The 24,263-nt window shown below is 40.1% G+C and overlaps 1 protein-coding gene across 2 annotated transcripts in view; it reads right to left on the reverse strand.

Annotated features, from left to right (window-relative positions):
* The window catches only part of GLRA1 (glycine receptor alpha 1), a gene marked incomplete at its 5' end in the record, with an annotated part of 78,733 nt that overhangs the window by 22,023 nt on the left and 32,447 nt on the right, over nucleotides 1-24,263 (reverse strand). For both annotated transcript variants that reach the window (XM_081320215.1, XM_081320214.1), the window contains one exon: nucleotides 11,869-11,936. In XM_081320215.1, the coding sequence (XP_081176341.1) occupies nucleotides 11,869-11,936 (68 nt within the window). The remainder of the gene's footprint in view (nucleotides 1-11,868; nucleotides 11,937-24,263) is intronic.

Below are 24,263 nucleotides of genomic sequence, written 5' to 3' on the forward strand. Positions count from 1 at the left end.
CAATTACTTTTCTTAATGTGGGATAGGCTGGGTGAGCTGAGTTTGGACAGATGGCTAAACTGGTAAGTTTGACCATTTGTTTAAATTTATTGTGCAGTGTCCAAAGAGTTTTTGTCTCTGGGCAGCTGAGGCATGATCTGGTTCTGGGGGGCATTACAGTCCTCTTGCACTGGTTATCTAGTTGGGTAATGAAACATCTCAAGCAAACAGACAAGCTCAGAGAGCAGCAAATAGTCCCACAGTTCAACCATATTCTCTGCTTTTGGTGGAGTGCATCACCTTGTATTCATGGAAAAAGTTGTGTTGGGATAGGGAAGAAAAAACTTCTTTCTGACTAAAATAGATAAGGACAGCTTAAGCTTCTTCAGGAATGAACTGTGGATCAGATGGAGGTAACATCCTGATTGAAAAATAAAATAAAATGTTCCTGGACATGCTTATATCAGAATTTGATAAATGTGGAATGGCTCATGTTGCTGTGTTGCATACTGAAATAACACAAGAATGGCTTGCTTGCTTGCTTTGAGAAAATCTAAATGGAAGTGGGAGCATATTGCTTTAGGGTGAGAAGTTAAGGAATGCAGAAGAAAGAATTGAATAGACATGGACAGTAACATTCAGGGTTTTTTCATGAAACTGTGAAAGTACATTGTTGTTGTTGTTAGCTGCGAAGTCGTGTCAGACCCATCGCGACCCTATGGACAACATTCCTCCAGGCCTTCCTGTCCTCTACCATCTTCTGGAGTCCATTTAAGCTCACGCCTACTGCTTCAGTGACTCCATCCAGCCACCTCATTCTCTGTTGTCCCCTTCTTCTATTGCCCTCAATCTTTCCCAGCATTAGGCTCTTCTCCACTGAGTCCTTCCTTCTCATTAGGTGGCCAATGTATTTGAGTTTTAGCTTCAGGATCTGGCCTTCTAAAGAGCAGTCAGGGTTGATCTCCTCTAGGACTGACCGGTTTGATCGCCTTGCAGTCCAAGGGACTCACAGGAGTCTTCTCCAGCACCACAGTTCAAAGGCTTCAATTCTTTGGCGCTCAGCCTTTTTTATGGTCCAACTTTTACTGCCATACATTGCAACTGGGAAGACCATAGCCTTGACTATACACACTTTTGTTGACAGGGCGATGTCTCTGCTTTTTAGTGTGCTGTCTAGATTTGCCATGGCTTTCCTCCCCAGGAGCAAGCGTCTTTTAATTTCTTGGCTACAGTCACCATCTGCAGTGATCTTGGAGCCCAGGAAAATAAAATCTGTCACTACCTCCATTTCTTCCCCATTTATTTGCCAGGAATTGAGAGGGCCGGATGCCATGATCTTGGTTTTCTTAATGTTAAGTTTCAAGCCATCTTTTGCACTCTCCTTCTTCACCTGCAACAAGAGGCTCTTTAGTTCTTCTTCACTTTCTGCCATTACAGTGGTATCATCTGCATATCTTAGGTTGTTGATATTTCTTCCGGCAATCTTAATTCCAACTTTTGATTCATCTAGCCCTGCCTTTCTCACGATATGCTCTGCATATAAGTTAAATAGGCAGGGCGACAGTATACAGCCTTGCCAGACTCCTTTCCCAATTTTGAACCAATCAGTGGTTCCGTGTCCATTTCTCACTGTTGCTTCTTGGCCCACATATAGGTTTCTCAAGAGACAAATAAGATGGTCTGGTACGCCCATCCTTTAAGAACTTGCCACAGTTTGTTATGATCCACACAATCAAAGGCTTTAGCATAGTCAATGAAGCAGAAGTAGATGTTTTTCTGGAACTCTCTAGCTTTCTCCATGATCCAGCGTATGTTGGCAATTTGATCTCTAGTACTTCTGCCTCTTCGAAATCCTGCCTGTACTTCTGGTAGTTCTCGGTCCACATACTGCTGGAGTCTAGCTTGTAGGATTTTAAGCATAACTTTACTAGCATGAGAAATGAGTGCAATGGTGCGATAGTTTGAACATTCTTTGGCACTGCCTTTCTTTGGAATTGGAATGTAAACTGATCTTTTCCACAGTACATTGTACTTACATCTTTTTTAAGCATTAAGGGGTCCTTTAAGAACAGTCACACATAGCATGAAAAGCTATAAGGAAAGATGCTGCCAAATTTAGGGATATACAATTTTCTTGGCGACTTCATGGACATAGTTTGCCATAGCCTTCATCTGTGTATTTTTTAAAAAATTTTCCAATCTAATCTACTGCCTTAGGATCCAAATATTACTTCATTCAGATTTGTTCAGAGTCAGCCAAGGTTGCCATTGTGAGAAAGCCCAAATGCAATTTATAAGGTATAGATAGATCAGACAGATAGAAAGAGATATACATAGATAGATATGAAGATTTCAGTCTTAAGCACCTTTAATGGCATATTAAGGGGCAAATAAGAAGATGTTCTTGAGTGATGAAATCTAAACAATGCAATCAGCCTGCAGGAATTCCATTTTAATATGCAGCCCTGACTGATTTCCATGTAGGCAGTAAAGAATGGAGGTGAAATGGACTAGAGTTCTCTCTGCTCTCCCATTCAGCAGAGGCTCAGCTGGCCTGCAGGTTGCTAGAATGCATGGATATTTTTCAAGTAATTGGCTGAAAATGGAATGGCTCACAGGAGCCAGAAAAAAAAAGAATTCTTACCAGTTGGTTGCTAAGACCACCCATACACTCAAACATTGCAGAAGAAAAGACAAAATTTGGTCCTGCTTCAAATAAACTAATGAAGAGCCAGGAAAAAAGGTGACTCAGCTCTTGAAAATGATTGGATCAGCCAGTTCCGGTGCCAAGTCTAAACTGGTCCAAAATCATAATCTGGCGGTACCCAGAGGCTCAACGTCTTTGCAATTTAGTTGAAAACTGTCAGTTTTGTTTAGACCTGTCCTGTAGTGGGAGAAAGCCAAGAATAGATGGGCAACTAGGGAACACACAAAGAGGACTTACTCTATGCCTATGATGAATATTGCTGTACCTTAGAGGGCAAAAATTAGTGCATGGGTGGCAGAGAAATATTTTCCAAATCATTTCCTTCTTACACACCAGCTGACTCTTTGTATTTTATATTTTTAAAAAGTGACACTACAATAATTTATACTCTTCCCACAAGCATAAGCTTTTTTTTTTACTCAAAATAGACTACAAAAAACTGATGGTTGGCATTCTACAAGGTAGCAGGGTTTTATAAGGCTGCCACTTATCTTTCAAGAGCTCTGTTGACTTTGGCTGATGGGATGTGCCTCTCTTTCATTCAACCTATGTATTTGCAGTTGTAATAGAAATAGAAAGCAATAATAATTTACCAGGCATTACAAAGAAAATGTCAATAAGCCTTCAAGGGAGACCAAATCAAAGGAAGGGTTCTGATCCTAAGTTGAAATATTACATTTTTAATATCTCCTGCTTATCAAAATACTTTGTATTTGATTGCGAAATTATATGACACCTACCTATGATTTTCAATGAATTTACATCCAGACTCTAATTTCTTGAGTTCACTCTATTACCCTTTTTAGCAGCAGCATTTGTACTGCAGTTCCCTGAAGAGTTATAATATGGATGACTTTAATCTATTTAAAGAGAAGTCATCCATAATATATCCATAGATTACAAAGTTATCCATAATATCAACAGATGACATAAGGGCACTGCTGAATGAGGATACCAAATGTCAATGCATAGTCTTTAAAAGTTGCTTTCTATCTCATGACTTTGAATTGGTTAAAGGTCTTTTTATTATTTCAGACTGGATATCATTAATTCTATGTGACTCATCTCTTTACATATACTGCATTAATAACTTTTTCATCCTGGCTTTCTGATTCTAAACTTTATATAACAGAGACATAGCAGGATCCCGATGTTTATTCCAAAGTTTAGAATATTTTGGGAAGGTAAAAACACAACAATCACTTGAATTTATTTGTTTATGTAATATATTTATATAGCTGTCTTATCTTATAAGCAGTTCTGTCCAGTCCCTAACTGGAAGTTAAAACAGCATAAAAGTCATACTAAAACTATAAAAACTACACACGTTAAAAACAAAAACCTGGTGCCAAGTCAAACTTCTGATGCGCAGTCCCCTCATCTTATCCTAGTACTTGAGGGAAAAACCAGATCTTCAAAGCTTTATGGAAGGCTGGGAAGGCAGTGGCCTGCCAACTTCAGAGGGAAGGGTGTTCCACGGAACAAAGGCTACTGTGGAAAAAGCATGCATCCTAGCTCCTATAAGATGGCAATATTTAGGGAAAGGAACTAGGAGCATACCCAAACCTATCTGATTTGGTTAGACAGGTAGATGTCCTTGGGGAAAGGTGGTACCACAGATAACCTGGCCCTGTGCCATGTAGGGCTTTAAAGGTGACAACCAGCATGTTGAATGGCACCTGGAAAGAAACTGGAAGCCATTGCGGCTTGTGCAACAAAGATATTATATGGGCAATCCTAAGGGCTCTCTTTACTGTGCGTTCTGCACCAGTTGAAGCTTCTGGGTGATCTTCAAGGGCAGCCCCATGTAGAGCACATTGTAGCAATCCAAACAAGAGATGACCAAGGCATAAGTGACTGTGAGCAAATTGTGCTCAGTGCCTAGTGATTACATGTTTCACGATGACTTCCCCTGGGATTTTCTTTGTTATAACTCCCCAAACTATCCTAGAGCCTTGAGATTCCCCCATAATCTCTTATTAGAGCACTATCCAAGTTCTACATTCATTGGCATCTTTCAGTCTCTAGAGACTATGGTATCATGCTCTGGAAAGAGGTCCTAAAGCAGCATCTGGTGTGGCTAAAAAGGCCAATTCGAGAGTGGCAGTCCCTTCTACACTGAGGGCAGATACAATCTGTCCCCTGTCCAGCCCCCAGATTTCGCTGGTTCTGGGACTGCCTCTTTGCCTCAGCCTGTCACACAAGTGTCTCTTTGAATTGGAGAACTATCCAAGTTCTACATGCTTGCCTTATTACATCTTGCTCTACTAGTCATCTATAGGTAAGCACACCACCCTGACTTTAGAGACCTCCTCTTTAGGCATTTTAAGAGAAGAGCCATGTTGGTGTACGGTAGCCAAAAAGTGGAAGGTGTCTAGTAGCATTATTTCTAACAAATTTTATTAAATTAAAAGCTTATTAAAAACCGTTTGTTACAAGGCTTAAGCTCTACAAAGCTTATGGCCTTTATTAGCTAGAAAAAGTGCTACTCCTTCCCATAACCTGAGTATTCCATCAAAAAAAGGCTGCTCTTTTGTTTTCCTGCCCACCACAGTTCAGAATACTCCTCTAAATAATATTTAATTAAACTGGAGGATTCACTGCCATCAGATGTGATGATGGTGGTTTTAAAAGGAGACTGACCAAATTCATGATGGAACTGGCTGCCAATATTATTGTTTGCACAATTGTACAGTAGCACGCACCAACTGCTTGGAACACTAGGGCTATCATCTTAGTATCTGTGCTTGTAAACTTTCTGAAATGCTTATGATGCCGAACGCTAGACCAGTAGCCAAATGACTTTTACAATGGTTGGATTGCATTCTGTCTGCAGCGTTGGCTCTCAATTGGTGGTTTTGCATGCAGCATCCTCCTTGATAGGAACTGACACTACGTTTCTTCTTGTGCAGCTTTCATGGCATAGGACAAATTGGGCATTCATTACATGTGCACCATTGAGCAATGAAGCTACTTGGCCTCACTTATGGTAACAGCTTGCATTGCTGGCAGCCTGGCATTCAACGATCACACAGGATGGATTCTAGTTGTCTCCCCCTCCACTGCAATTATTAGTAAAGATAAGAGTTCCCCGTCCTTTCACTTGCCCTCAGCTTCCACTCAAAACCACTTCTAGGTGGTGGTGAATTGACTTTTACCAGTGACAACTATCTAAATTGATTAGCCAAAACACAAGAAAGCTACCGTTAATAAAATGTGAAGGGTTTTTTTCCACACTTGTTTGGTACCATGCATTGGGTGGTAGTAGTAATGAATAATAGTAGTAATAAAATTTCCCATGATTCTTTTTTTTTCTTCAAATTTTTTTATAGCAAATTTTATTATTTAAAACTTTGGACAAGGTGTTAATGGTCTGATAATCCTTCTTGTCTTACATCATTTTTGTGTTTTATATACATACACTTTATGTACATATCATTTATATACAGTTATAGAATATTCAATCTTATCAACCACTTTATTCTAGTAATGCCTGGAGGAACGTTGTCCATAGGGTTGCGATGGGTCGGACACGACTTCGCAGCTAACAACAACAACATTCTAGTAATATGTGAAATCAGCATCCTGTGTGTTTTTGTTGTGACCTTCCTTTCTGTTCCCACCATGAACAGAACTTATTCCAAATTTTGTAGTAATCTGACTGGTCTTTATTTTTAATTTCCAAAGTTAACTTGTCCATTTCTGTGCACACCCAAATGTTATTTATCACTTCACTCTCATCCGGTATTTCACTGTTTTTCCATTTCTGGGTGAACATCATTCTCACTGCTGTGATGATGTGTATCATTATATATAACTCTTCTTTGGTATGCTTCTCTGTTGTTATGCCTAGTAGGAAAAATTCTGGTCTATAATCTACACTCCTTCCTGATATTTCTTCTAACCATATTCAAAACGTTTGCCAATACTTTTGAGTCTTATTACAGGACCACCAAACATGAAAATAAGTACCTAATTCTTCGGAACATTTCCAACAACTAGGGGATATTGTCTTGTACATTATTTTGAATTGATGTATGGTCTGTATTATCTTTTGGAATCAGGACAATATTTGCCTCTGACCATGACCTTGGGGTTTTTGCTTCATCCAGGACCGCGTTAAACACAAAATGTTTTGTTGTTCCTTATAAATTTCTATTGGGAGGCCGTCAGGACCCGATGCTTTGTTATTTTTTTGTTTATTAATTGCCATTATCACCTCTGACATCCTAATTTCTTCATTCAACATATTTTTAATTTCCTCTGTAACTTTTGCTAGTGTTGCTTTTTTGAAACATTCCTCCGCTTTCTCCTCATTTTCCTGGCTATTTTCCTTATATAATTTCTCATAAAACTCCTGGGCTATATTTTTTTCTCCTCTTCTTGATAGTGTATTCTCCCTTTGTCATCTCGTAATTTACTAATCCAACTTTTCTCCTTTTGTTTTTTCAATTTGTGTGCAAGCCATCGACCATTTTCGAAAAAGTTCTGTTTTATACATCTTATCTGTTGTGCTAATTTTTCTTTTTCTAAGATGTTAAGTTTATGTTTAATTAAGTCCATTTGTTGTTTTACATTCTTTTTTGTGGTTCATGTTGGAGTATTGTTTCTAACCTTTTGTATTCCCCTTCTAACATTTTCTGTTGTTGTTTTTTCTCCTTATTCTTTTTCGCCATATATGCTATAGCTACTACTCTCATAATTGCCTTAGCTGTGTCTTTTTATCTATATTTATATATCACCTTTATCTTCCTGTCCCATCAAAGTCACTTTCCTTTTAATTATACATTTCCAACTCCGAATTTGTAGCTCCTTTTATATCTTTTTCCTTAGCCAATGGCCAGTAATTGTCTCACTATCAAAACTGCAGTCCTAAAGTTGCTGTGTCACTTTCTCCATCTTGGATCCATTATACTCCCGTGACTTATAAATCAAAACTTCAAAGACTGTCCAAACTATTCACTTTCCTTCTACTTATAGTCCACACTCGTTTTCTCAAAAGTTCAGTCTCCAAGACTCAAAAACTTATCTTTTCCTGTTAGCTTTCTATCAGTTCACCTGATCTCATGGCTAGTTTACGATCTTCTAACTTCATGGCTCCTTCTTCTTGTTGCTCTCGCCTGTTGCCTTATCTCTCGTTGCTTCTCTCGCCGCTCGCTCCCTCTCGGTAAGGCTCCCTCTTCTAGCCAGCGTCTCTTTCAAAAGCGCTCCCTTTCACTTTTTAAATGTAAAAATCTCAGAATTACTTTTCATCAGCTCCGTTCCACCGTTGTTCCACTAAGTCGATGCTAGTTCTGTCCCTCTGTCAGATCTTCATGTCGGCCATTACTGGCCTCCTTTTCCCCGGTCCACTTGCATTGGGTTTTTCTCTGGATCCCCAACATGGGCCGCCGCTCATGTAGGTTCTCCAGGACGCCCGCAACTTTGGCTGTCCCTCCAGGACCTCCTATGGCTCCGAGGAGCCCCCGCAGACACTGGGTGAGAGGTTGTGTGATATAGAGAAGCCCATTCACACAGCCGCCCACTCTGACAGCTGGCTCCGCCCCCCCAAATTTCCCATGATTCTTAAACTCACAGTTAGAACCCAAATCATCAGAAAATACCCTGTCTAAACACTGTGATATTTGTTGGATCATGAAAAAAAGGAGTGAGAGGGATGGCAAACCAGAAGGGACAGTCCTTAGCTGCATCTTCCAAAGCATAGTTTAGTATTTGAGATTCACAGCATTGCATTAGGTCAGGGCTTTTCAACCTTTTCACCCATTGTACCACTTTTAGGATATGGCAACATCCGAGTACCACAAGTCACCTAGCAAGGTGTCAAAAACTTGATAACCAAAAAAAAGGGGAAAAAAGTGATGAAGTACAGGTAGTCCTTGACTTACAACAGTTCACTTAGTGACTGTTCGAAGTGACAATGGCACTGAAAAAAGTGCCTCCCAAGCCACAGCCGAGCAAGACACCTGCCTGCCTGCCCGGTGGCACTCTTCCTCCTGTCCGAGGTTTTCATTGTTGTGAGCATTTCTGTTGAGGATTGGCAGCAGGGTGGGGGTGGGGGTGTTTGGTTTTTATTCCCCTCATCTGCTGGGTGGTTGCAGCAGGTTTTGGTCACTTCACATGACCCTGGGACACTGTGACCATTATAAATATGAATCAGTTGCCAAGCATCTGAATATAAATCACAAGACCCTGGAGATGCTGCAACATTCCAGCTGATCGGTGCTTCTTCTGGGCTCAGCAGAAGCACCAGGATCAGCGCCGAGCTCCAGCTGGACCCTGGCACTGATCCTGGTGCTTCCGCTGAGCCCCAACAGCCCTGCAGCTCCAGCCATCTGTCACTCAGGCTTGTGCGGTGCTGCCACCGGTTCAGCTCATTCCCCTCCCCTGCTACCACTTTTCTAGGATGGTCGTGTACCACCTGCCAGGTGCCAATGTACCACAGGTGGTACCCGTACCACTGGTTGAAAAGCCCTGCATTAGGTAACGATCACAATTTAGATAGAGCAAAGCATCTAGCAACCGACCAGCACCAAATATCTACATATTGGTTTGTAAGAACATTTTGTTTATTACTTATATACCACCCATCTCACTGTTGAAGTGACTCTGGGTGGTTTACAATTAAAAATGATAAAATTGGCATAAAAGCCTGTACAAAAATAAATAAGTTAAAATGAGAGAGAGAGAGAGAGAGAGAGAGAGAGAGAGAGAGAGAAAGAGAGAGAGAGAGAGAGACAGAGAGAGAGAGAGAGAGACAGAGAGACAGAGACAGAGAGAGAGACAGAGACAGAGACAGACAGAGAGAGAGAGACAGAGAGAGAGAGACAGAGAGAGAGAGACAGAGAGAGAGAGACAGAGAGACAGAGAGAGAGACAGAGAGAGATAGAGACAGAGACAGAGAGACAGAGAGAGACAGAGAGGAGTACTTTCAAGCCACCACCCACCCACATGGTTGCATCCCATTCCTGGATCTCCATACTAGTTGACAGAACCAGATCTTAACATTCTTTTGGAAAGTCAGCAGAGTGGAGGCCAACCTCATCTGGGGCGGGGGTGGGGGTGGGGAAGATGTTCTATAGTACAGCAGAGAAGACTATCTTCCTAGACCCTATTTGCCAATTTTTCCCCACTAATGGAGTCTGCAACAAGCCCCTCCTGCCTGACCAGGTGGGACAATTTGGGATGAAATGGTTCCTCAGATGACCTGGGTCCATGCTATGAAGAGCTTTGAAGGTTATATCCAATACTTTCACCCAATGCAGCTTGCGCTGTAGAAGTGTTTCATGGGTACTCCTAGTGGCAACTGAAACCGTCTCTGCTGCTGCATTTTGCACCAGCTGCAGCTTCCAGATGCTTTTCAAGGGGAGCCCAATGCAGAGTGCATTGCAGTAATCCATTTGATACAAAGAATGAGAAATAGAATAGAACTACATTAAGATTTTTAGGGTACCTTTGCCCTGAAAATCCATTCCATATATGTATCCCTCCAATAAAAACTAGACAGCTCTATGGATACCTGCATAGAGTCCTACTCCTTTCGTTGTTGCTTATTTTGTGAACTGTACATATCCTCAAAAATTCTATGTATAATTGTAATTTTCCCTCTTATCTTCCCTAATGTTTGAGGAATATTGATCTGCTTGCTAGAATTCTCTTCCTCGTATCTCCTGATAATCTCCCCTGTATTTATAGTCTTTGTGCTCTATGCAGCATATATTATCCCCTTTTGCAATGGCGAACTTATTAGACCTTTACATGGTAATGTAATAATACCTACCACTTTCTGTTCTGCAAATAGACGGTCTCAAGTATCTTTAAATGTCAACTTTAATGTCTTATGTGTGAGCTAAAATTCCCAACACTGGCATTTTAATAATCTTTCTAAATTAAAAAAAGGAAATTATAATAACTGTGTAAATTCCAACCCAAGAGAATAAGTATTTGTACAGTGATCCCAAAACTAAAGTAGAGCCATCAAACTCTGTTGGCTATATCTGTTTCGAAAGCTGGCTCTTTGTTTTTCTACAAAAATGACCTGATAATGCAATCAATTTTCCACTTCAAAATAAGTCTTTCAGAATGCTAAAATAGCTCAACGTGGCTTCTTATTTCCACAGCTAAAATGAGCAACTTCTATTCCTTAATGAAAAGCTGTGTTTCCGTTAAAAACAAATCTTAAAATGATAATACTCGCAGCTTCATGGTCCGATGATGTAAATACTTTTGAGTTTCAGCCTTCCTCTTATATTTTAAATAATGGGTCCAGATTGGTGCACAATGCTAATATATTAACCACATGAGCCATTACAATCTTGTCCCTCTGCCAGGCTGAAATCATGGCATAGAATGTTATCAGGCAACATATACTTGATATACAGCTAGTCCTTGAATTACAACAGTTCATTTAGTGACCATTCAAAGTTGCAACAGCACTGAAAAAAAGTCACTTGTGACTGTTTTTCACATGAACATTGTAGGCATCTCCACAGTCATGGGATCAAAATTTGGATGCATATTTATGATGTGGTTGCAATCATGTTCTCTTTTACAACCTTTTGATAAGTAAAGTCAGTGGGGAAGCCAGATTCCCTTAACAACTGTGCTACTAACTTAACAACTGCAGTGATGCACTTAACAACGGTGGCAAGAAAGCTCACAAAATGGACCAACATTCACTTAACAAATGTTTTGATTAGTAACAGAAATGTTGGGCTCAGTTGTGATCCTAAGTCAAGGATTATCTGTACTGTAGTATATAGTGTAAAGCACGTGCATTACCTGTGTTTGTATTAACTTGAATGCACCCTGCAGATGCTGAATCTGTAACATTTTTTAAAATTGGAATTTTCGATTTTTGCCTGGTTCAAGAACCAGATTGTAGGACATGACTATAAGCTAGTGGATTTCTAATGCTAATCTGTGAAATAAAATAGATCCTAAAACAATCCAGAAATCAATTTAATCTGCTGCTGAGTGGAGAAGTTGATTCCCTGTACTTTCATTTAAAAATGTTGGCCTCATCTTCTCTGTAAAAATACAGCCAGCTTGGGACTCATTGCTAACCAAAGGCAAAAAATAAAAGATGGAACAGGGAATCAGTAACATATTTTAAGGGTATAATAAATTAAATGTCTATGTTGACTTGGTAAGTTTGCGGAGATGACATGCTTCATTCGACTTACCATTGTTGTTTCTGCAATAGATCCAAAGCTGTTGATGAAAATATTGCAGCTCACATTCACTGCTGGACCTGTAAAGCAAATAAAAGCTGATAGAATCTGTTGTGTATCAATTTGTCAAAGTACAGTAGACCATTACAGTTGAATTAAAGTACAGTTGGCAGTTGTCCTTTACTGAATCCATTGCCCTAGTACGTTACAATGGTAATAAATTTTTCATTTGGTAACATTCTTCTATTTCCTTAAAGTAGATCAGTTTTGTAATTTGTGAAGACTTTTCCTACTGTCTTCCAACCAATTTGTTATCATGCGTGGATTCTCTGCTTCCCATCTTGGCATTACCAGTGGCTGTTTATGCATAAAGTCTACATACTTATAATCTGTGCACCCAAATCTAGCGTATAGAGATTTGACATAGGAACCACAGTGTAATTATATTTCTCATTATACACTTAATTTATGCAGTTGGAAGTTGCTACACTATGGTATAACAAAGAGGTTAGATCGTGAGTAAGGCAGATATGATTTTAATTTAACTGAAGAGGCCATATTTTAATCATGTAGGAAGAATATTAACTCTGTTTCATAGATTCATAGAATTTTGGAGTTGGACATACCTTAGAGGACATCTAATCATGTGGAACATCTGCTAAAGCATTTTGGAGAGAAACTCCTCTATTTGAAGACTTCTAATGTAACAAAACATTTCATGAGACAGTCTATTCTACTGATTGACAGCTTTCACTGTCAGGAATTTTCTTCTAGTATTTAAACTTAATTAAAGTTATATGAAGTTTCTGGCTTTTTTTTCCTCTGGCCCCACTTGCTTAATTGCATTGTTCCCACCTAGTTTTTGGAGATATGCCCCTAGCATGCCATTTAAAGACTAAGGGAGATCCTTAAGTAGAACTACTTATGCACAGAAGGCTTTATATGACATGCAGAGTTATTTTTCTTACATTGCCATCATTGCCATGCTTTCTTATACATTTATCTATATCACTAAGAGTTAATTTGATCCAGCAGGATATAGGAAGCAGGTTGTACTGATTTGCATCTTCCTTCATATTCATTGATCTTTGTTTCTTTTTCAGGCTAACTTTTGTGGAGAACAGGAAGACTCATTGAGTAAATTGGGGCCCATTTCTCCAGAGTAACATTATTTAAATCCTTTCAGCTCCTTGACTTTAGGTCACAAAGACCTTGTGGATAAAAGGATTCAGAAAACCCCACATGTCCTTTCCAATAAAAGACTAACAAAGGGCATCCAAGCTGGGAAGCAGCTGAACGTGTCCCAAGAGGAAACGACAAGTCGAGTCAGAAGCTTGAATGTCTAGCAACCAAAATGATCAGAAAAGTGCCGTGTCGAGATTTGCTTGATTTCCTTTTTGTTTTAGTATCTGTTATTTCTTGGCTGTCTACCTTGGAAAGATGACAGAATTAAACAAGCCAGACAAACCTAGCCCAAATATAAATAAATCTTTGCAAATAGCTGTGGCAGACTGCAACATTCAGGAAGGATAATGTATCAATCTATATTCAGGAGCAGGATATGGCTGACTGAACGTGAATGGCAAAAGGGTGAGAACAGATCTGTCTGGCTTCAAAGGGTTTGCCAGGAAACAGCTCCAGCTGATTGTTTAGGTTCCTTTAGGATTCCCTGATAGAATCGAAGGGCTGGTTCACCTCTGCAGGCCAGTCAGTTGAGTTCTGTATATTTTATTACTAGGTATTTGAATTCCATATGACTACATGGTTACTATAGGGCAGGAGTGGGGAGCTATGGCCCTTTTATGACTTGTGGACTTCAACTCCCAGAATTCCTGAGCCATCCATGCTGGCTCAGGAATTCTGGGAGTTGAAGTCATAAAAGGGCCATAGTTCCCCCCTCCTCTGCTATAGGAGAATGCTTATCTAATGATGATGATGATAAGATGATAACTTTATTGTCACTTTGAATGTACACCAATCGGCATACATCAAAATGAAATTTTGTTGCATACAGCTCTCAAAGGGTCACCACCTCCGATATATACTCCTTGTTCGGGGCCCGCTCAAATTTCACATTGTCCATTTTAGTCTCTAGGGAGTGAACGATGGCAAACAGGACAGATGGAAATGGGGCTCCATGTGGATTAGCCCTCAAATTCGCTTGTATTCTGACAACCTTTTTCTGATCCTGACTCTTCCACCTTTTCCTTAAAGAGGCCTTGCTTCTTTTCGCCCCTGGAGCACGCTGCTGCTGCCACCAACTCCTCCAAAAGCCTCTCTCTCTTCCTCTGGGCCTGCCGACAGCCTCATCCAGTTCCTTCGCTCCATAAACTCCAGGTCCTCTCCTCCTCTGCCAAACTAGAAAAGGATCTGACCAGGCTTGTTGTTTTTCTAAGAGGATGCTAGTTTGGGAAGAAATCCCAGCAACATGAAGTTTAATTTTGTTCAAATCTACAGTGTGATGTGTGATGTGCTCCTCATTTGTTACACAATGAGTCTTATTTTGATATGGTTGGAAAAACCTGGACACTTGTGGATTTTTTATAGTAGCCAAAGGCATCTCCAAGTCTTTGTATGAAAAATGACAAGATGGGGGTTACAATAAAAGCCCTCTCCCTTTTTTAGTTGCACCTAAAGTTGACAGGCCTTGATCACATGATCTTGAGCACAATCTTAATGTCCAGTGCCCCCACCCCTGGCCATAGAAATCTGAGGCATGAATTGTAACACTTTATATGGATTTAACATTCAGTTGGCAGTCCCTCTGATAAAGGTGAGGCTTTTCCCCCCAGAACTACGCAAATGTTTTGCTCTTCTCTGTCTGCATTTTGTGAAACAAAGATAGGCATAGGTATAGAATAGTTGGAGGGTGAAGGCATAGGATATGACCTGGATAATCCAATCAGCGGAGGAGCAAAGAGACATTGTCTTCACCCTTCCCCCCCACGCCCCCATTAAATGATAGTGGATTAGCTTATTGTGGAGCTGTTTCTGAGTAACAGATTTATTCATAGTATGATATCTTGTATCTACAATGTATGTATAGATGAAGGGGCAGACTAATGCATAGAAAAGAATCCTATATGATTCTTTGGATAGCAAGATGGGCCGCATATAAATGTAATAAATAAATAAAAAGGAATAGGGAGCAGTATCACCATTAACAGAAGAAGAAGAAGAAGAAGAAGAAGAAGAAGAAGAAGAAGAAGAAGAAGAAGAAGAAGAAGAAGAAGAAGAAGAAGAAGAAGAAGAAGAAGAAGAAGAAGAAGAAGAAGAAGAAGAAGAAGAAGAAGATTGAATGATCTGCTTTGTGGTAAACCGCAGTATCTCAAAAGTGTAAGAAATAATAGAAATGCAGAGAAGATGAGGCAAATGGGACTTTTGTGTGGCTTTCTGTAATGAAAGGCAAAGAAGGAGAGAGCGTATCTATGCTAGAGGCTAGAAATATCATGCCAGCTAGAGGTACAAGGTGTGATTCTACCCAAGGCAGCTTTAATTGAACTAATGTTAGATTCCCAGAATGTATTGAAACTGTGGTGAATGCTCTAGAAATGTGAGAGACTTCAAACTTGTAACAATATATTTAGAAAAATTTAATAGATGCAAAGCAGAGAGTAAAGGATGTTAATTCTGCAGCAATCCTCAGGCACATGTCAACTGAGTGCTCTCAAATGAAGAAACTACATGAAAACTAGTTGCTATACAGCCATATTCAAGAAATGACAACACAACAACACAATTAGGCAACAGAATGATAAAGCAGGCAGACAGAAACATTACCTTGATTTCCAAAACTAACAAAAAATCATTACAAAAAAATCTGCACTAATTTGGTGAATCCAATAATTTAATTAAGGAAGGGGAGAGATTCAATTGGGCATGGATTGCAAAGCTTCCATTTATCTAGCAGATGGAAGACAAATCTGTTTTAAAGGCAAAGATTCTTCATGACTACAGGGAAATGAGAAAGAGAGGAGAATTGGGCAGTAGTTTATTTGAATGAGAAGGCTAAAACTGCAAAACAGTAGCTGTATAAGAACAATAAGACCCAGATTGTTGGGGGCAATAAGCTGACTTTGTAATAATGCCGCTTGGGGGGGGGGGCGAAAGCCCTAATAAGCAGGCATATACATAAGAATGAAGGCTATTGCTAAGCACATTGGTTTGTGCTTAAATTGTAAGCCGCCCTGAGTCTTCGGAGAAGGGCGGGATATAAATGGGATTAAAAAATAAAAAATAAAAAAAATAAAAAAAAATTGTGGTATAAAAGCTAGGTAATACAAACTGGATTCTGGTATCTCAACCTGAGAATCCAGGGAAACTGAACAAGAGATCCTGGTGAAATAAATGTATAAAGGTAAAGGTAAAGGTTCCCCCGCACGCACATGCATGCTAGTCGGTCCGACTCCAGGGGCCGGTGCTCATCTCCGTTTCAAAGCCGAAGAGCCAGCGCTTGTCCGAGGACGTCTCCGTGGTCATGTGGCCGGCATGACTAGACGCCAAAGGCACACGGAACGCTGTTACCTTCCCACCGGAGTGGTCCCTATTTTTCTAATTGCATTTTTACGTGCTTTCGAACTGCTAGGTTGGCAGAAGCTGGGACGAGTAACAGGCGCTCACTCTGTTACGTGGCACTCGGGATTCGACCCGCCAAACTGCCGACCTTCCGATCGACAAGTTCAGCGTCCTAACCCACTGAGCCACCGCATCCCTTCAATAAATGTATATACTGTATGAAAAGGCAAAGAAAAACCAATTCCAATTTGGACTCTCTAGAGAGTTTATCTTTACAATGATATTGCTGGAGCCATGACAACTGAGATCCCAGAATCAACAAATATCTATTGCCCTTAATTATCAATTTCTTCAGATATATATTCACTTACAGTGAACTGATCCACTAATTTCTGCTCCACATAGATGGCTATCCCATCAGATCACTTGTTTCAGTATGCCACCCTAGGCTATATTTGCTCCTTTCCAGTCCTGTAGCATCTCTATGGCACCTTTCTTGACTCAAGAAATGAGAAGTATATTGCACAGTAAGTAAATCAGTAATGTGCTCTTGAGAGTGGTAAAATAACTACTGCTCTGTCTACCAGCAGTCCATTGGGCAGATCTTTTCTCTGAAGGCTTAGGAAAGAAAACATCTGGTCATGGGATGTTAAATTAGAAGACGTAAAAGCCTTCTCTGCTAAGTTGCTTAGGCAAGTTGAGGATAACATTGATTCTACTCAGTATGACTTTGATGCCATTATTGATTTAGACTCCCCAGTAGCAACAGATACATATAGCCGGACAAAAACAACTCCCTCCAGCATTACACTTGAATCCAATAAATTTGCTCTGCTATAAGACCCAAGTCTTAGTCCAAGACTATATGTGTAAAAAGTGAAATCACATGCACTCAGCATAATTTCAGATCATATGAATTTGATATAATAATTACATACAGCATTCTGTTTTTCCTTTCTTTTTTCTCTTTCTTTTCTCTCTTAAGAAAAGTTTTACTAGTCTGTTTTATTGTCATGCATACAACCCCCCACCTCACTTTCTTGTCCAATTAAGCTACACTAATGAACTAATGCCACAGTGTTCAGAAAAGCTTTGACAATGGCATGGTGTTCATTTCAGCTTTGTGATTTAACATAGCTAATGATTTTCTTTAAAAGGGTTTGAGATCCTGCAGGCAGTGGCGTAGCGTGGGTTGTCAGCACCCGGGGCAAGGCAAGTAATTTGCGCCCCCTAACCCGTGGATTTTAGCACTCGAATCTGCACTGTCCCTCCCCCAGATAGTCCCTCGCTCTCTCTCCGCACCGCACCGCACGCCTGGCACCCCCCCTCCACAGTGGGCGGCGACCCGGCGGCTCGGATCAGATTCGCACAGCCAGCACTGCAGTGAGAGAGAGTGAGTGAGCCAGGCAGGGGCAGAGAGCTGCGAGTGCGAGCACCCCCCCAGATGTTGCACCCGGTGCGGCCGGCCCCCCTGCACCCCCCCACGCTACGCCACTGCCTGCAGGTCCAAACAAGAACTAATATGTCTCATTGCTTTTGTCTGGCAAGACTTACACAGTAAATAAACTTCACTGTGCTTCAGTGTTTTTACTAAGTATGGCTATTTTGAAGTGATTGTCTCTGGACACAAATAGCTGCATCAGTTATAATAAAGGAAGTCTTCTTGTTCTTTCTCCCAGTACTGATATAAATTCTATTCAATTGGTTTTGAATTGCCAGTTGAACTTCTTCTACATCCTTGAAGACCTTCCTATTACATTCCTGATGCAGCTGACTAGAAGCTGTGAAGAACTCAAACTCTATGATCCAGGCACATACATCACCATACCAGACTTCTTTTGTCAAGTTTCCAACGTATGAGCTTTTCAAGTGACTCTGAGGCATTGTTTACCTTAAAAACATGTCACTTTATTAATTAAACAAAGAAATTGTATGGTTCTGTGATAATTGTATATTATACAATTGTATATTGTATAATATTAAATTTCATTTAATGTTAAAATGATCTCTCTTATTCAAAAGTTATATTGGCAAGACAAAAAGAGGAAGAAGGAACAGATTTTTTTTCTTTTTCCCCCCTCTCTTATTTTTCTTCAATTTTCCCCAAAGACTTTCAGAACATTTAGATTTTGTGCTGTGGAACATCAGAAATTCCAGCACTGGAAAACATATTTCACATTCTCTTGGAGGAAGCATGTGAAGTTGGGTATCCATCCATCCATCCATCCATCCATCCATCCATCCATCCATCCATCCATCCCTCTCTCCATTTTTGTCTTCTTCCTTCTCATTTCCTACATAATTCTGTCTGCATTCTAGAACTACATTGAAGAAATGTGTAGTACACTATCATTTAAGTTTTATTGCAGATAGTTTTTGTGCTAATGAGAGCTGCCTTACGCAAGTGATAGGGCTTGATCAGGTCGTTTAAGAAAGAGAGGATGCTCGGCACCAGAGTCTGTACAGTATGATCTTTAAAAACTTATAATGAATACCTGTTTTAGGACAAAGCAAGCGAAAGTGAACGTCTAATGATGTATGTCCTTTTCCTTGCTTTATTTTTTTTAAAAAAAATTCAGTCCTAAAGGTGCTTTTCAAAAGGAAACTGGATTTTCCTGTGTTTTTTTGTTTGAAGATGTTTCACTTCTCATCCAAGAAGCTTCTTCAGTTCTGGCTGAGTGGTGGGAAATGGAAGGATTTATACTGAAGAATGACTGACCTTCAGAGTGCTAAAGAGCAGATGACTGTTAAGGAAGTGAAACATCTTAAAAAAAAATCAAGAAATTCCAAATTTCAAAATTGCCTTTTGAAAAGTGCCTTTGGGACAACCATGACTTAGATGATTGAGAAGACATTTTTAATTTCAGAAAACAAGAAATAGAAAGAAAAAAGAAAGAAAGAAAGAAAGAAAGAAAGAAAGAAAGAAAGAAAGAAAGAAAGAAAGAAAGAAAGAAAGAAACTTAGTGGAGTCATGATTTCATTTGACTGTAAACCATTAAACTGCCTCAGTGACTTATTGACCCATTCATCTGAATAATATGCTCAGAGGCGTATAACTCTAAGCTCTTCAAAGCTTCTTCTGTGACTTTCATATGAATTGGATACTGATTTATGTATGACAGATGAAGTCAGTAAACTGCCCCCATGAGGAGTTTCTTGAAATAAATCTGAAATTAAATTATCTTGAATGAAATTACAATGCAGCTGCTTTCAGCAAAAGGGAAATGTATATATTTCATTAAATATTAAAGTTTAATTTCTTTGGGGTGTATGTGCAGATATAGGAAAAGTTTTCTCTAGTTTACTTGGCTTTTTCAATATTTTTTCTCATAGGATCTGATACATTTTCTTTATAAGACACCCACATGACTTTGTTTCATAACTATGGATTTTCAAAGATAAGACAATGTCGATCAAGCTGAGCTTGGAAGACATGAATTTAAACTCCCGCAGTACTATTGACTGGCCTTGGACTTATCTCTCAGTCCCTGCCCCTCATCTATAAAAGATTTTATCTCTTGCATGGGAGGGGGGGATATTGAAATTTCTCTCATTAAAATCACTCCTGTTGGTGAGTGCTAACTCAATAATACTTGAGGATTTTCCTTGAGTCACATTATACAAGCAACATCTTTAAGTAGTGCTTACTAGAAAAAGGTACAGCTTTGAAAACAGGGGTTTTTTGCATTTTATAAAGTGTATTTTGTAACTATTATTTTTTAAGTCAAAAGAGCATTTTAAATGCAATTTTGCTATATTTCTTGCCTTCCAGAAGCCCTCAGTGTGAATTGATAAGGAAAGGGACAAAAAGGCCTTAGGAATGAATATGTAAGAAACTAATGACAAAATAAGAATATTCATAGGGAGGTTTCAATTAAAATAAATAAAATAAAAGCAGTAAGAAACTTTGGGGCTATTGGATACAAGTAGAATTGTATAAACATGCTTTGGGTGCTCGGTCAAAATGGCATGCTACTATGGAGCAGTTATCAGATCTGTTTTCGGTTGCAATCATTTCGGTTGTTATAAATGTGAATCTATGAAAATAGATTTTTGCACAGAATCATTTGAATTATACCCTCTCTCCTGATTCTTTTTGTGGATGCATAATTTTTGATTGAGGCAATATGGTTTTTCCAAGCCACAGTGAAGCACAATCTGTATTCCCTTTTATCCACAGTAGCTTGATGAAATTAAACGAGAGTAACTCCAAATTCAACTCCATGCTTGAAAACTATAAATTATTGTCCCTGTCTATGTCTGCAGTGCTACCTATCAGAGGTTCTCTTGTCTATATAAATCTAGTAGTAAGTTTCCAGATTCTGTTTTATAGAACTTAACTTTTTTGTGGTTTCTGCAGAGGGTTTGCAAAGCCCTAAGAATTGAGAGAGGGAGGGAGGGAGGGAGGGAGAGAGAGAGAGAGAGTTTGGGAATTTTACTTCCATTTTACTGAACTATTTCATTGGGTTTCAGCTTACTTTAGCAACAAATTTTGTATTTAACTTTCATTACCTGCCACAAAACACTGAGAAAATCTGATCTTTACATTTAATGAAACATGCGCGTTTGCAATTAGACTGGAGGAGTAAATGCAATGGTTAATAGCATTTTGAAATTATGTGTTTAACAAACTTCATTTCTTTGTTTCTCCTTGTGCTGAGAAATGTGCATTACCAAACCAGACAATAAAAACAAGCTGAACAAAGTCTCACCATTTGTTCTCAAGGATCCTTCTAGGAAAAAAGAATATATTAAAGCAACAAAGGACTCAGGGGAAAAGCATCCATTGGTCTACTTTTCTTTCTTAATCTCACCAGTTTGCAGAATGAATACCCCCAGCTTCAAGTATGAGAGACGAGGCTGAAAAAAGAACAAGTCTCTATAACAAACAATCAGCAGGTGGGAGAAGTCACTGCAGAGTTATCAAAGTAATGGATTTTCAGAACATTTCATAAACAACCTGGAAAAAAAGACATTAAAAAAGCTTCAAAGAGAAACTGCCTTAATGAGCTCACCAACAAATAAGAGCTGGAGGGTTCCCACGTTAGTTATCAAGATTCAGTACTCCGAACACCTAATTCTTGGTGTTAATATTTATTCAAGGAGGTTCGTGTGAATTTTGCTCCCTTTCCTGTGCCCTGCAAGGGGTTTGCTACCAAGGTACAAACAGATAAAACACAGAAACACTGTATGGCAGTTTGACATATCATGGACAAAGATAGATGTACGATCTGTTCTGCAGAGGTGATGTATGTTGCAGAAGAAAGCCTAAGATGTTAGATCATGGTGAGAGGTCTACACTGTATAAAGTTTATTCATTGTGTTTAAAAAAAAACAACAAAACTGGACTGAATTCACCCTGTAATCATGTTGGATCAGCAAGACACTGACCGAATTTGTATGACCTAGCCTTTTCTCTATGGAGCTCTATGCTGCAATGTCCACGTGCCTACCCTCAAAATGCTCACTTAGTCAAAATAATTTATGAGCAGGATATGCCATTTCAGCATAGCCATCCATTCATCTCTTAAAGATTATAGCTGTCTTTGCTTTGCTGAATTAGAATTGTATAACAATGTTCCTTGCTCAAGTTTAGCCATGCTATTTGGAAATCTTGGGAGTTGTTAGATTTAACAGCTTAGGGACAGCTACATTAGAATATATTGTGGTTGTAATTTATTATATGCTGCCCAACTCCCAGAAACTCTGTGGGGTTTACAAATTGTTTTTTTTAAAAAACCCACATTAAAACCACAAAAAAGAGAACACAGATGGCAGGGATAACAAACCCAGATGGGAACAAGAAAAAAGGCTAAAAGGGGGCTTCAATCACTATCACCAAACAACCCTATGGATTGCTTGCTACATTATTCTGTCCTTTGCTGTGATGTTTCCCAATGCTGGGACAATAATTTCTTAGAAATTTGAATTTTAGTATCTTTGAATGATTATATAGATTTAATTAATATTCAACCCAAGCAAGACTGTAGGTATTTGGACCCTCTGGATACAAGGGTCTTCTGTCTTTAATTCTGTTGGGGTTATATGAGCCCCAGGCAGACCTGGTGCACAATCTGGGGATCCTCCTAGACCAGGGGTAGGGAATCTTGGCTCTTTTATGACTTGTGGACTTCAACTCCCAGAATTCCTGAGCCAGCATAGCTCAGCTTGGAAACCTCTCCCTTTCTCCTCACTGTGGATGGCTCAGGAATTCTGGGAGCTGAAGTCCACAAGTCATAAAAGAGCCAAGGTTGCCTACCCCTGTCCTAGACTCACAGCTCCTTCTTGAAGAGCAAATGGCAGCTGTGACTAGGAGAGCCTTTGCACACCTCTGGGTGGTGCATCAGTTGTGCTCGTTCTTGGATGTGGAGGCCTTATCCACTGCCACTCATCCCCTTCTAACATCTCGTTTAGATTATTACAATACAATCTACATGGGGCTGTCCCTGATGTGCAGTTGGAAACTTCAATTGATGGAGAATGCAACCTCACAGGTAGTAATATATACTGCTCAAAAAAAAAATAAAGGGAACACAAGATAAGACATCCTACTATTAAATACAGTACATTGTGTTGTTTAAGTGTTCCCTTTATTTTTTTGAGCAGTATATATTTGCACACATTGACTGAAATGACTGGCTGTATAAATCAAATCAATCAATCAATCAATGGATACATCAACACTGTATCATAACATAAACATAAAATAGCATAAACATCAATATCATAACTGTGTTTCACAATCACCAAAAAGATCTAGAGCCGTGATGGCAAACCTTTTGGAGACTGAGTGCCCAAAAACCGCCCCTGCCTACCCATCTGTCCTGCTCCACACTCCTCCCACTCTGGCCCCGTTCCCCTGCAAGGCCACCCACCACCTCCACAGCCCACCACAGTAGATTGCCCAGGTGGCCCAGCAATGCCGTGGCAGCCACACCCTCTGCCCATGCCCTGCAGCATCATCTGCACACAACGGGACACGAGAGCGTGGTCTTGTCCCTGCTGTCTGGCTGCCATGTCCTTGGCTGCGCTGCTCCATGCAGACCGCGCTCAGGGGCGACTCTCCTCCAGTGGGGCTGCTGGTGAGAAGGGGGCCACAGGGGAAGGTGGGGCTGGGGCGATGGCGCACGTGCCCACAGAGAGGGCTCTGAGTGCCACCTCCGGCACGCGTGCCATAGGTTTGCCACCACTGATCTAGAGCATTGTAAACATACAAGAAAAGGCAACAGTGTTTGTTTATTTATTTATTTATTTATTTATTTATTAATGGGACTTATATCCCGCCCTATCTCCCGAAGGACTCAGGGCGGCTAACAACAATAGCATATAACAGAAATTAAGATAAAATTAAAATTAAAGTCATCTGTGCAATAAATTAAAATTAAAAATTAAAAATAAATTAAAAATTGTAAACATAATTAAAATGCCTGTCAGTCCAGGTCAGCCAGGTGGAAAAGGAGTGTTTTGAGGCTGCGGTGAAAGGACCGGAGATCTTGGGCCATCTCAGGGGGGAGCTGATTCCATAGGACTGGCGCTCCCACAGAGAAGGCCCTTCCCCTGTGGTTCGCCAGCCGACATTGTCTAGCCGACGGTACCCTGAGGAGGCCTTCTCTGTGTGAGCGTACTGGGCAATGGGAATTCGTTCCCGGTAGCAGATGGTCCTGCAAGTATCCCGGGCCTAAGCCATGTAGGGCTTTAAAGGTAAGTACCAGCACCTTAAATCTCACCCGGAGGGCAACCGGTAACCAATGCAGCTCATGGAGCAGAGGTGTTATATGGGAGTATCGGGGAGCTCCCATCACTACCCGTGCAGCCGCATTCTGCACCAGCTGAAGCCTCTGGGTGGTTTTCAAGGGCAGCCCCATGTAGAGAGCATTGCAGTAGTCTATACG

The sequence above is a fragment of the Vipera berus genome (genome assembly GCF_964194415.1).
Source record: "Vipera berus genome assembly, chromosome: 2".
NCBI classification, from domain to species: domain Eukaryota; kingdom Metazoa; phylum Chordata; class Lepidosauria; order Squamata; family Viperidae; genus Vipera; species Vipera berus.